This window comes from Danio rerio, chromosome 8, assembly GCF_052040795.2.
Source record: "Danio rerio strain M-AB ecotype USA chromosome 8, GRCz13ab, whole genome shotgun sequence".
Classification (NCBI taxonomy): domain Eukaryota; kingdom Metazoa; phylum Chordata; class Actinopteri; order Cypriniformes; family Danionidae; genus Danio; species Danio rerio.
This window is the reverse complement of record NC_141028.1, coordinates 32980997-32996832: the sequence shown is the minus strand read 5'-3', so window position 1 is coordinate 32996832 and position 15836 is coordinate 32980997. Positions and strand designations below refer to the sequence as shown.

Sequence of the window (15836 nt, the reverse complement as noted above, 5' to 3'; positions counted from 1 at the left end):
TTTCTTTTGTCTGTTCCATGTACAGATGCTTTGACAAAATCTACTTTGTAAAAAGCACTATAGAAACTGACTGACTAACTGAAAGTAGTGCACGATAAAAGAAGAGAAGAACTGGAGCCAGTGGAGAAAGGGCCACTAAATGGGTTGGTTAGGATAAAGAGACAGAAGAGGGACGCTGGGTGGGAACTCTGGAGACTATGAGCAAAAGGGAACAAGTGGGACCACAAGAGATTCAGAACTGGGTGGAACCAGCAGAGGATATTCTGAGTTGGTGGAACCAAAATACAAGAGAAACTGTAATAACCTCTTACTCAACCAGAATACTGCTTATTTTATTTAAATGGTTTTAGTTTTATGGTTTTATTAAAGTAATATTACTGTTTTAGCATTGCTGCATGACCAATGTATGAAAAGAAAATGTAAACATGTCATTTATCTTATACATAATGCCCCATTCTAATCCATGAAGTGCATAGCTCTATGCTATTCAGCCTTGAAAATGTTACACAAAGAACAATTCAGAGCAACAAGACCACAGAAATAAAAAGGTGTGTATCCTACATCTTTAACCGGATGCATCTACACATTGCTGCACGTGAATAGACCCCTGTACAAATGTGGCTGATTGCTTCTTTTTCAAAAACAGGCAATGACTGTAAAGCCCCTACATTCACTGCCTTCTGCAAGTTTGATCAGAATAGAGATATAAGACCACAATTGTTATCATTCATTTAGATATAGAATAAGAGGAAAATACCCCTTTTGTTACAAACAGAAAGGCTTTGAATCAGTTATGGAGCTTACATTTACTATTTAAAAATATAATTGTTTTAAGAAACTTATTTTTATCCAACATGTATGTGATTATAATAATAAAATATAAAATGAATTTAATACTACAAAAAATATATATTTGCCTAATGATGCATTTAGCAGACACTTTTTTTCAAAAACAACTTAAAATAAATGATCTCAATTACAACCAACCAGTGTTTTTTTTTCTCTTAGTATGTGACATAATATTATATCAACATAACGTTCATAATGTTTTTAAACATACACTTTCTAAAGGATTCCTCATGCCAATATGTATAATATCTTAAATGTGTTGCATCTAGTTTGGTTTTGAGACTCTTATTTTGAGACACTTATCTGTTTCCATGGTTTATTATTAGTGTCACCTGTGTCTTGTTTGGTTCTGCATGTATGTTAGTCTTTATAGCCTGTGGTTTCCTCAGATTGTTGTCCGCTGTTGTCTATACATGTCATTTTAGTTTTTATGGTGTGGATGTTCTTCTTGTGCCTCTCTATTATTATCTTTTTCCTACACTCAACCGATGCAAGCTTAAGTTATTCCCTGATATAACTGTAACAACATCATAAATGACTTATAATTGTTTCTAATTTTTTTACACCTTACTTGTAGGTGAGGTCAGTTTTTGGCCAGCGTCCTCCAAAGAGCACATATCGTTTCTGGCGGAGATGCACATCTCTCTGTTCGGGATAGTCTGGCACGCCACAACGTTTAGGACCAGTGGCCCTGGAGCTGTTCCTGAGTGGTGTGTTGATATGTGGCTCTTCTTTCGGCCATGCTGGAGGTTTGAAGGTGTCCTGTGGGTGAGGGACTCTGCCTCTCCTCTTCTCAGAGTGCAAATGAGGAATATATGACAAACCCTGCAGTGGAAACATGGAAAAGCTACATTAGCCTGATGGTAACAATAGAAGTTTGTGATAATGGTTAGCTGGCTAGCTCCTGATGGTAGATCACTATACACTGTAAAAAATTATTCTGCATTTTAGTTTTTTCAACACGATTTTGTAAGTTAAAACAACAAAGTTGGTAATTCAACTTAACCTGGTACAACATGTGCTGAACCAGCATCCTTTAAGTTGCGGTCCATACTTTTAATCCAGCAGGTGGTGGAATATGCACCTTTAAGTCATTTTTTGCTAACTGCCAGTTAAACACCAGAAGAAGTCAGACACATAGGATATTTTTATTTACAGACACCAGATACTTTAAATGTTAAGTCATCACATTAATAATGCTTCTTCAAATTCTTCTTTAACTTGTAACTTGTAAAATATTGACTTATTGTCAATATGTTATTTCCAGTATAAAAGTTTCTAGAACATATTAGACCTTTACTAATACATGTGGAGTTTGACTACATTCATAGGGCTTAGTGAAGTTTTAGGTTTGAATTTGCAATTTCTCATTCTTCATATTCTTTTCGGCTTAGTTTCTTTATTAATCTGGGCACTTCACTGTGGAATGAGACGCCAACTTATCCAGCATATGGTTAACGCAGCGGATGCCCTTCCAGCTGCAACCCATCACTGGGAAACACCCATACACACTCATTCACACTCATTCACTACGGACAATTTAGCCTACCCAATTCACCTATACCAAATGTCTTTGGACTGTGGGGGAAACCAAAGCACCCGGAGGAAACCCCCGCGAACGTGAGTAAACATGCAAACTCCACACAGAAATGCCAACTGACCCAACCAGTGACCTTCTTGCTGTGAGGCGACAGCACAGCACTACCTACTGCGCCACCGCATCACCCCAATTTCTCAATATATGTATAAAAAAGTACTTTTCTAGTTCCCTGACTAATGTACTACAGGTATTTTTATATTGATGTGGATGGATTTTCCATTTATATACAGTAGAAGATATTTTGGAAAATATTAACAGAATAAATATTTACCAAATAAATTCCATCATATGCATACAGTATACAAACATGTATGCAACAGTAGACAAATCATTTTGAAAGATTTTAGTAAATTTTTATTTTAGAAAAATTGTGATTATTCTGGTCTTGGTTGTGTACATTATTTATTAAATATGTTTTGGTTTCTTTACTTCATAGAAGTACTTCAAGTAGTATGGGGCATTTGGTGTTGATAAATTAAGTGGAGCTGCAAGTTTTACTACAACTAATCAATAAATTGTCACAAGACAATGCTGAAGCACTGCCATCTTGCAAGTAATAATTTGTAGGTAAATAAGATTTGGTGTACTCATGTTGTGTTTATGTCTTTAATGTTTTGTAATGTAAAGAGAGAAATGTAAAGATTCTTTATTGTTTTGCGTTTTTTTATACAGCACGTAGATTCTGAAGAAGAGCAGAGCAGACTGAAGACTCCTGGATATCAGAACTGTTAATTGGAGCAGATATCTGCAGTGCAAGAGTACATTTAAAGATAAAAAAGAGTATGCTTAAAAATACATTAAAACACAGATTTTGAGATCAGATTTTATAATCTTTCAAGTTTTGATGTCATTTTTTTTTATCCAAAAGCCTGTGTTAGTTCTGTATTTTAGAGTTTTACATTTTTCTTTTTCCTCTTGAGATTAGTTGTACTTTACAATTATTTTGTAAAGAATTACTTTGTAGGAAAAAAATACTTTGTAAAAACAATTATATTTTGAGTACAGTGTATGTAATTGGGAGTAAGGACCTTAAATAGAATGTGTGATGTTTTTCATTGTCTGTTCTGTTTCTAATCGAAAAAAACCTTCTAGATTAAGTTCAGTGAACTTGAAAATGTAAGCCAATATATTTAAACTAAACTTGGTGTGTTCTGCTAACTTGATAATGAAAGTAACCTATTAAAACTAAACATTGCAAGTCCAGTTAACTTGAAATAAGTAGTTGGGTGAACTATTTAACTCTGTCTGCTAAACATTTTAAGTTGAGAAAACTTAGATAATTAAGTCAATACTGCTTAACTGAGTCAATCCAACAAGATGACTTGACTAAGTTAAGTTGAGTGAACAAATAACTTTTTTACAGTGTAAAGGTGAAATTTGTTTCTTCACAGAAATCTGCTTGAATAAATATATACATTTTGTGTAATGTGCTGAGTGCAAAACATTTTACTGTTGTTTCATTATGAATCTATTACCTCTCGACAACAAACTGTAACTATGTGCATTACTTGCAATTCTTAAATGCTTTTTTACAAAAATGACGTAAAATGTGACAAAATGTGTTTTTAACATACTGACCCATTTGACAAGGCAGCATAATAATAACAACCATAATCTACCATAAAGAACATTGAATAAAAAAAAACAAGCAAACACAACTGACCTAATCAGATCTGACAAAAAGCAAACTTATGTTTTTGTGCTGTTGATGTTGTTTATTTACGGTGAGATATGATTGCAGATGGACTGCTTTGGAGGAAATGGCGGTTCATTAACTTAAAGACAGAGAAAAATGCCGTGGGCTGCACTGCGGCGCTTTTAGGTAGAAATCCGAGGCGTTTATGGACGCTTTAAACTTCAGGATGTTCAGCTTACATTTACAGTGCTAACCTTTTACCCACTTACAGAAAAATATAGAAATACTTCACTTAAATGGCACCGCAGTTGAAACCTACTTCAGAAATTGTGCCGATTTCATGTTATTTTTATGTCTTCATTTGGGATGGGAAAAACAGTTCTGAGAAGAATGTTGGCACCCTTGTTTTTTTTTCACTGGTTTACAACATATTATAAAATGTTTAGCACTTTTGCAGAGAAATAGCAAACAGGTGAAGATAGAGCTGCACAATTCTGGATATACTGAGAATCACTTTGTTTGTTTGTTTGTTTGTCTAAAATAGATTGATTTACTCACAATCCTGAATAGACAAGTAATTTACTGGGATCTGGCAAAGTTAAATTTACTGCAATCTATACAGGTTTTAAACAATATCTAAATGTATAATGCATATTTTTTCCCAAAATATAGTTTCATATATTTTTATCAAGTTTTAAAATAGATAGTTCTGGTCACTGATCCTGATCGGTTGAAACGTGTTCAAAGCTGTTGTAAATATAAACACACACCTATGACCTCATTACATCAGTATTGCTATGTTACAACCAACACTGTTTCTGAGGAACTACATTGTTTGGCAGAAGAATAAAGTTTTAGCTTACTATTATCATAATAATCATATTGCTATGTTTTATTTTATTACACCCGGCTTGCTATATGAAATAATCATATTATGAAAGAAATAAGCATGATCTGTGTACGTTTTGATCATTTGGTTTCCTAATTAAAACTAAATAAAGGAAAAGAGGGAACCGTCGTATTTTCGTTTTTCATTTTGCTCGCAAAAATAAAACAAAACGAGTTTGTGGCTCGATTTTCCTTTTTGTTGGTTTAGGGTAGGAAAACAGATAAACTTCCTTTACTTAATTTTAAATAGAAAAATAAATTATTAAAACAATGCATGAAGCCATGGTTTACACTACATTAAATTTAACAGCTACTAACAACAACTAACAACATTGGATGTTATAAATTCAAAGTAAACCATGGCTTCATTAGACTTATAGATTTAAAATATATTTATTTTAAATTAATTATGAGAAAACGCATTCATAGCCTTCAAGTTGTATTATGAACATTTATTTTTAATTAATCTTGAACTAATTATTAGGTGGCAACTTCTGTATATTCTTAATGGATTCTTGCTGGCACTTATTGATAAAACAATGTCAACATAGGCTCATACTGAAAACGTAGCCCTATATACATTAATGGAGATCGCAAATTATGTAGCCAGAAGTACATATGGCTGCATTTTGTCTAAAATTAATGCTACGAGGCGATATGACGCCATTCCTTTTCTTGCCCACCGGCTGACCGCTTACCTATGTATGAACAGCTTTCTCGCTGTTCCAAGTTTGTTCAGTAACTCGACATGTATGTCGGCGGACTTGATAAGCAGAACAGAGTGGACCGTGACAATAGGGTTCGAGTCCAGTGAAGAACAATTCCAGAAAGCAGGTAAGACAAAAACAAAAGCTAAAAAAATAAAATAAACATGTAAATAACAGGGTAAGAATGTGGTAAAATTAGGGGGCTTTTCTTTTTCTGCATTGTTTTTTAAAACACTGCAGTTGGGTTTAGGAAAGGGGGGGAGCGGGACAATCTGTGCTTTTTAAAACACTATTGGTTGGGTTTAGGGAAGGAGGAGGGTGGGGGAATCGGTTGGTTGGTCCGTCAGTAAGTCAGTAAGTCAGTCAGTCGATAGCTGCCTCTTGTGTATTTATGTGAGAACAGCAGGCACTCGCGAGAGAAATTTGAGATCTGAAAAAGTGTTCTCAGTGACCTCTGGTGGATTAGTATTTCGCTCTCTCCAGAAAATAGGGGTGTGTAATCATAATGAGCCAGGGTTAAACAATGTATTTGCTATGACATTTATTTGAAGCATCAAGCTGCTTTCAAAATGTGATTTTGACCATTATAGTCTAGATATCAATGTTTATATGCAAAATATAAAATTATATCTCAGTTTTTCGATGACAGTTTGAAAGTTTGTAACCTAACAACACAGGTTGAAGAGACTGAAGCTGTTTCATTTTACCATACATGATAACTGATCTCTCTGGGTCAAACGCAGACTAGTACAGCTGCGATCATCAAGAGATTAATAATCTTAAGACTGCGTGGGTTTTTGATTCAAGATTGCAATCTTTAACGATTAATCATGCTCTGCTCTAGGCGAGGCGTTTTCCCCTCTGTGACCCCGTGTCTCGGTGACTCGTCATGCGTGAGGCAGAGCTGCTGTATTGAACACAAAGCCCAGCAGGAACTGTGGAATGTGCTTTACTCTCTGAGAGAGACACTGATTTCAAACATGTGCACGTACACTCTTCACCACCACCATGCTGTTTTGGATTGTTTTGGATTTGCAGGTATTGCTTACTGTATACATTATACATTAATGACTCAGTAAGGATGGTGATGCATGGCCATGAAACACTTTTACTTTTAAACACTTAATTTATCAACTAAATACAATGACTTTAACGTTATATTGCGTTCATCTTTTGATGAAAAAAATCATCATTACACATACATATATATACTGGTAACACTTTGTTTTAAGCATTGTTACAGTGTAACTATTTATTTAAATACAGTGTAGTAATAATTTAACTATATGGTTAAAGGGGTGCTCCACTTATATATTTTTATCTTTTGTTGATGTTTAATGTAGCTATGTGAACATAAACAACATCTCGGGAATGTAAAATGCTCAGTTTAATGCAAAGGGAGACATAGGCTTTTACAGAGTTAGCTTAGCAAAGACAACACATTTCTATCACTGCTATTTCCACAGAGCTTCTTCTGTTTCTGTATTTGGGCTTTCAAACGACACACCACATCGAGAAAATTGCTTACAGTTTCATTTTAATTATGTTCCAGAGAATTATAGCAGGTGTGAGGTTCAGCTGTGTCCTCTTCATTTTCTGTCAGATTCAGGCTCAAACTGATACGGCTAACAGCTACTAAATATTATTACAAACAGCGTGCGAATTACTGCAGTTTAAACTATACAATTTATACTAATATAAATTATATATATATATATATATATATATATATATATATATATATATATATATATATATATATATATATATATATATATTATATATTATATATATAATTATTTTAAATAATAATATACAAATATACTAATTATTATTATTTTGGCTACTTGCAGATTTAAACACCTATTTTAAATGGAATGTGTTTTGTGAATACTTAAGATGTCTATGGGTGCTCTAGAACTACCAGTTTCATACTGTTGAATGATATTTTTCCTAGCATTGATTAGCACGATAATGCATTTACAATTGGTATGAACTGTTATAGGGGGGTCAAATGTACATTTATGTTACACATTTTTAATTATTAACATTTAAGACATAGATCAGAGAAAGCTGTTTCTTACTATCAAAGGGCCAACAGTCTCATACATCTTGTTTTGACATCCTTCAGGGAGGATCAATCATTAATTACGGGGTCAATCCCCCCCAACCCCCCTGTATTTCGCACCCTGATTACAAAGAAGCATTTATTTGTTTTATTCTTAATTAAAATTCTATTTAATTTTAAAGGCTTATGAAATATTTAAATAGATATTCTTTAAAAAAAAGAATAGCATTAGGTCTTTTCATTTTAAATATTTACACACACTTCCATTGCAAAGCTCAAGCGAATTGAAGTGAAACTGGTTGATACATCTTTCCTTAGTTGTTTATCTCAACATAACATCATGACCTATCAGTGGCAAAGATCGTTCATTATGCTGGAAACACACATTCTCCACCTGACCCACGCAGATGAGCCACCTTCTGCATTGTTGATTTACAAAACAAGCTTTAAGAACTCCAAGTTCAAAGCATTTATGTGTTTGACCCACTTCTTAAAAATGGAGGGCAAGTTAGGACATATTTGGCTATATACTATGCAGGGGGGAATGAAGTCGACACAATAGATTGCTATTTGCAAAGAAAAAATGTTGCCCAAGGTGTCTTGATGTTCTACCAAAATGCAACCCTAATGTTTAAGCATTTCAATAAAAGTCTGTGGAGATTAAAGCAAACACTTTAATTAAACGACACTTTAAATATGTGGAATGGAAAACAAGTTAATGACATGAAGAAGAAAGAAATGCTGTGAGAGAATTTAGAAATATGTGTGAGACTGTGGCTGTCCAGTTTTATCAGCGCTGTTGAAATGAACCGTCTGACCCTAAAGCTACTGAAAATACCTTTTAGAGTGGGATCAGAATTCTGGGTCAGTGCTTAATAGGTTCACAGACATCAGACAGCGAGAGTTTGAAAGCTGGCCAACAATGCTTTCTGATTCCTTTTCTTAATGCTGGAAATATTTTGAGTCAGCGCTTTGCCTGTAGTTTGACTTAATTTATGTTTCAAATAAGCCCCCCAGACAAAGCCGAGTTATAAATGCTGCTTTCTCCTTTCATGTGTGGTTCAATTTGCCAACAGAGGCTCGCTCTTATTCAATACTGCCTAAAGCTCTAACGTCCCCCTGCCTGTCTTTTTCTCTCTCATGTTTGCACATGCTTTTCAGCTCTCACAGAGGAAATCCTGATAAGAGGAGCTGGCATGGGGCATCTGAGAGTTGAGTTTGCCCCTATGTGCCATTCTGCAGAACTCTGCCACAGATTACACTAAAAAACAACAGCAGAGTCACCAAGTTCAGGCTTCATGATATCTGCACTGCTCAAAAACAGTGGTATCTGTTGTGCAAGACTGATAAGAATGAGTGATATTGTGGGAATATGGGACTTTTGTGATGTAACATATGTCAGCTACTTGTGTTGTTCAACAGATGAATTGTTGGGATTTTGCTATTGGTTTTAAAAATAAAAGGAACCAAAAGGTGTAACTTCCTCATAATAAGAGGTTCTAAACAACACGCAAATTATCCATTGGTGGTGGTGGTGGTGGGGGGGGGGTCAAGTTCTCAGTTTATGTTTGGTAATATGCTTCAGTGAACCGAATGTATATATTTAATTCAATTACATCTAATAAATTAAATAAACTTGTTATTATGTTGTCAGTGTTTTGAGACATATTGAGTGGTTCTCAATGTCATTTATGATATTAAATAAATGGTGACAGGTTTGCCTTCCTTTAATAGATGGCCATAAAAGACTGGTCATTTTTTTTATTTTACTGTTTAACTTGTACAAGCCAGTGTGTAATAAAATACAAGCTATGCATCTAGTTTTACAGACACCTACAAACTCCTTTTTTAAAGAAACATGTTTTGTGAACACTTACACTGTCTGTGCTCTAGATTTGCCAGTTTCAAACCGATGAACTCATATTTTCGGCGCAAACATGCATTCACAATGGTATGAACCATTTTAGGGGTGGTCAAATGTATATTGAAGCTATCTATTATTTTTATTATTAATATTACTTAAGATACAGATCAGAGCAAACTATTTATTACTATAAAAGGGCTGACCCCCCCATACATCTTGTTTTGCTGTCTTTCAGGGGGGATCAAGCATTAATTAGAAAGGTCAGACCTCCCTAATCCCCCTGTTATTTGCACCCTGGTTCTAAACTTTTATTAATTTCTGTCTTCTGAAAAAGATTTCTAAAAAAGTTGGAAAACAGCAGCCATAGTACACAGTAAAAAAAGAATTTAAGTCAGTACAACAACAAAAAAAACATAATCCTTATTTCTTTTCACTTTGTCTTGCTCACTCAGCTTTTTAAAACATCAGCTGCACTGACTTAAAATTGTTTATCAGTGATACAAAAAAACATTTAGTTGGGTTAACATAATATTATTAGTTTTCTGGAGAGGTGAACTACTCTGTAACAAAACTTTTTAAGTTGTGACATCTTTTGTCTGCAGAACTGGAATGGATAAAGTTGAGAGGACAAAAAAAAAACCTTATTTCCTTTAGTTTTTTTCTTGTTTACTCATTTTTTTATCTTTTATAGACAGGACAGTATAGACAGGAAAGCACGAGGAGAAGGGTCACACGATAGGACCTCAAAGTGGGAATCAAACTCAGGTCACCATGAGCACCAGAGTGCCATGTGTCAGCACACTAACCACTACACCATTGGCACCAATGTATTCTCAATTTTTGAAAACATCAGCTGCACTGACATAAAATGTCTTAAGTTGAGAACAAAACACTCTTTTGGAATTTGTACAATGAAATAATACATTATTAGAACAAATTATTTCTTAGTACCAATTTCCAAAAGAGTTTTTTGTTCACTTAACTTCAGACATTTTATGTCAGTGCAACTGATGTTTTCACGAGTTGTTTTCACATCGGCACCACTGGTGTAGTGGTTAGTGTTTTGACGTATGGCACTCTGGCGTTTGTGGTGACCAGAGTTCATTTCCCTCAAGGTCCTATGCTGATCCTTCCCTTCTCCCCATGCTTTCTTGTCTATACTCTCTACTGTCCCATCAATTAAAGGCGAAAAACATTTTGTGTACACAAGAAAAAAATGGAAAGGAAATAAGGATTATGTTATTTTTTGTTTACTCAAATTTAACCATTATAGTTCTGCAGACAAAAAATGTTCAGTTGGTACAGAGTAGTTCCCCTCTCCAGAAAACTAATAATCTCATGTTAACCCAAACAAATATTTTTGTATTACTGACAAATAATTTTAGGCCAGTGCAGCTTATGCTTTTGTTGTACTGAATTCAAATTGTTTTACAGTGTAGAAAAGAAATATTTGGAAGTCATTGGCTGTTTTTTTTTTTTTCTTTTTTTTAGCAACATACTTCAGTTTCAGGTTTAGTAAATAAAGCCCTTTAAGAGTGTGAGGATGGTGTAGAGGTCAATCCAGCCTCTCTCCAAGTCCTTTGGCTCTGCGCAGGTAGTGAAAATTCAAAATTTACATAAAACAAAACATTATGATTGGCTAAGATAAGCATTGAACATTTTGAAAAGTGGATCAAAAGCCATACTAAAAGCTGCTAAAATTGAAACAATAAAAAATAAAAGAAAGAATGGAAGCCAAGAGTGCAAGCCACTTTCAGTATGTGTACAAAGAAGTTTAAGGTAGCACTTGTTATCATCACTTTCTGACTAGTACAACAGAAATCACCAGAGTTTGGTGTACTGAATTAAAAAGTAATCAGCTTAAATGGTTAAATAAACATTGAATTAAATCAGAAATTATTTTATGACTATATATACAGTGTATATTAAAAAATGTGTTGAAACGTTTCATGTTTTGATATATATTGAAAAAAAAATCCTTTGCAGTGTAATTCTTTTAGTTTCCAAAAATTGTATTTAATATTTTCTACATCAAATATTAAGTATTGCATTTTAAATCAAGCTAAAAGGCAATGTTTGACTCATATTTAAAGAATCAAAAGAGTTTATATCTATTCATTGAGCTTTATAGATAAATTAAGTAGTAAAGAGTCGAGTAATTAAATTACTTAATGAGTGATTCAATTACTTTTGAGACTGTAATTAAAAAAGTAATCTAAATACAAAAACAATTATGCAATTAGTAATACTTTTTTAATGTCACTTACCCAAGACTATCACACACTTTAACATCAAGACACAAACACATACATCATTGCAACACCATAAAATGATAAGCGAGGCTTTAAAGAACTACTTGAAGGTCAATGATTACGGTATGTGTTTGAAAACGATATGATTTATTATGAATGTTTTCAGCCCCTCAACTTCCCACATTTATCAAGTGCACTTAAATGAGTCTTTTGACCTTAAAAATACCTTGTTTTATAGTTAGAGGGCCAGATCAAAGATGTGGGTCACTGTCCGGTCTGCTTTACAGACATCAGACAGGGAGAGAAAAAAAGAAAAGCTAATTCTTACACCAACATCTCACAGCTTATCATGACAAGATAAATGAAGCTCTAAAGGATTACCATTGGAACAGATATTCACAGCTAAATCCCCCAGAATCTGCAGATCACTTGGGAGTGATGAGTGGTCCAGAGAAGGGCTAAAGGAGGCTTTCAAGTAAGCTTTGAGTGATAAGCTCTCAGATACTGTATATGCACCAGTGCTCATGTTAAACTTTATCCTCAACAGTCCTGTCCTACATCTACCTGCTGTAGCAAATGTTTCAAAGTTTTGATCATCGCTTGAAGGATTTTGGCACCTGGCTAACTCACATAAACTTACTTTCTCCCTCTACTGCACACATATTCCTGCTCTGACACATCCAGGAGTAATAAAACTGATGGTGTGCTTTTCTTGAACGACCCTGTCAAAATCACAGCAGGGGCTTTTTTATCTAGTGGGTTCAGGTGATTCATCTGATCCAATAACCTTCAATTGTTTCTTTGAAAGATATACAGAGCAATTAATGTACAGTAAGTGCTTTATAACATGTAATGCTGCAGCTTTTAAATCCTCATTGTAATCTCAATTTATTTAAAAAAATAAATAAATAAAAAATAGTGAACGACATTATTTTCAGGTAAAAGCAAACACACAATTCAGTTGAACTCAGTTCATATAAAGTGACAAACTAGCTGTGAATTGGGGGTCGTGGTTAACTGTTTCTCCACCCAATGAAGTATGGTGGAAAACCCTTTCAAAAACAGCATTTTTTTTGTTTGTTTGATTGGTGACTAGTAAACAAAAATGTCAGAATTTTGGGTTCCAGAACTTCCAGGTAGAGATACATTTCACAAACCCAGCAGAAACATGTCTACGTTAAACTTTAGTTCTATTTTAGTTGCAATGTCAGGTGACCAAAATTTAACGTCAGTCTGCTGTCTAATACTGACATCAGCTGACATCTAGTACCAACGTCAACTGGTGTTGATATTTAGTTGGTTTTATGTTGTGTAATTTCCTAGCTAAAATTCATTTTACAAACCCAGCAGGCACACAACGTCATATGATGTATGATGTTGATCTTTAGGTCTATTTTAGGTGTGACAATGGGTGACTAAAATTTAACGTCAATTTATTGACTAATACCAATTTCAGGACCATTATGTTGTGTTATTACCTAACTAAATTATTTTTTTTAATCCCAGCAAGCACACAACGTCATATGACATTGATCTTTAATTCTATTTTGGTTGTGATGTCAGGTGACCAAAATTTAACGTCAATTTGCTGTCTAATTCCGACATCAGCTGACGTCTAATACCAACGTCATCTGGTGTTGATATTTGTTTGGTTTTAGGCTGTGGCATTATCTAACTAACTAAATCTTCGGTTGTTTTTTGTTGTGTAATTGCCTAAGTAAAATTCAACATCACTTTAATGATGTAATGTGACGTCCATACAATGTCAAAAGCTAACATCTTTAGCAGTTAATCTTGTGATTTTATGTTGTGTCGTGAACTAACTAAAATTCATTTTGACATTGAAGTCTGACTTCAAACTGCTGTTGGGGTTCTGATGTCAACCTGATTTTCATATACAACTGAAATTCAAAGTTAGTCTGACATTGGAGTCCGATGTCAATTTAGCGTGTGTGTGGCATCTGGTGCCTGCTGGGAAGAGATACATATTACAAAAACTTACCACTTTAAATCTACAGTATATAACTTTTGGCTATCTAAAGCAAATTTGTTTTTGCAATTAGTTTGGTAATTAGTAGCTAAATTAATCCAACTACAACAGTGCATTAACAACATTGTTTTGTCCCCCAACTGTTTTAATGTTTTCTTCCAGTGAAGTGGCTTGCAGTTCTATAAATATATAAACTTTTGTCAGCTTGACATGACAACACTATGTGACAGCATGTATTTAAATGAAGTATTATGACTGATAAACTTGGCAATCTGTTTGCTTTCATCACAAAACACCTATGTGGAGCCAAAAAAATTGTAACAAGAAAAAGGGCAGCACAGTTTTAGTGAGCAGACAATCACATTCCCTAAATTCCCTCAACAGTAGGCGACGAGACTGTGTGTGAAAAAGGGAGTGTGTGTCCCTCCAGATGGCACAGAAAGCCAAACCTGCCCATGCCTGCACAATGCCTTACTCTTTTGTCATTGCTGAGGAAACAAACTGACAACAATTATATGTATGTTTTACACCTGACAAAACAATGTTTACGTCTCAATTTGGTGATTCTCATTACATCTCTTTAATAAGCAAAACAAAAACTCTTGAACACTGGGCAAAAATATAAAAAAACATCAAGCCTTTGAAAAAATTATTATAAAACACTTCCAGAGAGAGAACAGGCTGTTATAATCATCCTTTACTAAACAAGACTAAAATTGAACAAACCTAAATTAAACTGACAGGTTCTGGCTCGTACTGCAAAGAGTTCAGACTTTCATAATTTCTGATTATTAATGATAATGATGTACTGTATGGCCAGTAACAAGTTAAAACTCAACAAATCTAGCTTTGTTCATGCTGCCCTGTTTGTATTTGCCATGTAGTATTACAACACAATACAACAGCAAGGCATTCTTTAACTTTATAAACAAAGTTTACACTTTGAGACAACTGTTAAACGATATACAGCAGAGAAACCAGGACCGGTAAAGAACCGCAACATGCGTGTAACAAAAGCAGTGACATAAATAAACTCACCGGGGACTCTTTGTGCTTCGCCAGTCCTTGTCCCCCGTGTAAAGGCAAGCATCTCGCGGTCAGGAGCACATGCAGAGCGAAAGCGCATGCCAGAAGCCCGGAGACCCGCATCCTCCTCCTGTATCCTCGAGCTCCGCTGCTGGAAGTGAAGTGGGAAGTGCTCGCGTGAGTGATGCCTGCTGTGGACTGCTACTGCTGCAGAGACTGCACTTATTTATATGCAGAGATTTCTTTGTTCTCTGTCCTCAAATAGGTACATCGAGATTTTTTTCTACTTATGGGCCGGAGTGACAACATTGCCCGAGCTACCCACGTGATTTTTAACTCTTTTGCCTCTGTAGCTTTGTGGGATACAAATGATGAGTTTGTAGTGAACAAGAACGACGTAATTTTGTCAAATGTGGTCAATTTCTACATTTTATTGCCACTACACTTAATGTTTTTCACTTTAAACTATTTGCTGTTTTAACTGTGATGGTTTTATTGTTAAACTGGTAAAAATAATATGATTGAGTGCTATAGTTCAATTCAGAATAACAATAGCACAATTAGAATGACAGGCCTACTGTCTATAATATACGTTAGCGCTAAAGCTAATCTAAAGTTGTGTGCCAAATTACAATGACACAATTTGCAATTAGAAGAAGCAATCAAAACTTTTAGTCTAGCTTCCATCAATACGAATCAAGGATTTTGATGACCAATCAGATGTTTTGTGATGCTGCTTATCAAGAGTCTTGTCCCATTAGGGCAACCATTTCAGAGCTATGTTAGCCTGGCCTATAACCACAGACCTCCTGTTGGTTTCAGTGGTGGAAGGCTGCCATGTGTGCTCTCAAGCCCTGCACTTAAGCACCCCAGATTCCATGAGCCCCCACTGTCTACTGCAATGCCCATTGTGGGGATCACAATCCTGTGTGTCCAGCACACTGCTCATCTGCTTG

At 34.9% G+C, this 15836-nt stretch overlaps 1 protein-coding gene across 1 annotated transcript in view; it reads right to left on the bottom strand.

Annotated features, from left to right (window-relative positions):
• mmp11a (matrix metallopeptidase 11a) overlaps nt 1-15083 on the bottom strand; it is a 31018-nt gene extending 15935 nt beyond the window's left edge. The window contains exons 1-2 of the mRNA XM_087264872.1: nt 14893-15083; nt 1421-1674 (exon numbers count right to left, since the gene is read on the bottom strand). Coding sequence (XP_087120998.1) covers nt 1421-1674; nt 14893-15003 — 365 coding nt within the window. The 5' untranslated portion in view covers nt 15004-15083. The remainder of the gene's footprint in view (nt 1-1420; nt 1675-14892) is intronic.
• Nucleotides 15084-15836: the final 753 nt, after the last annotated feature.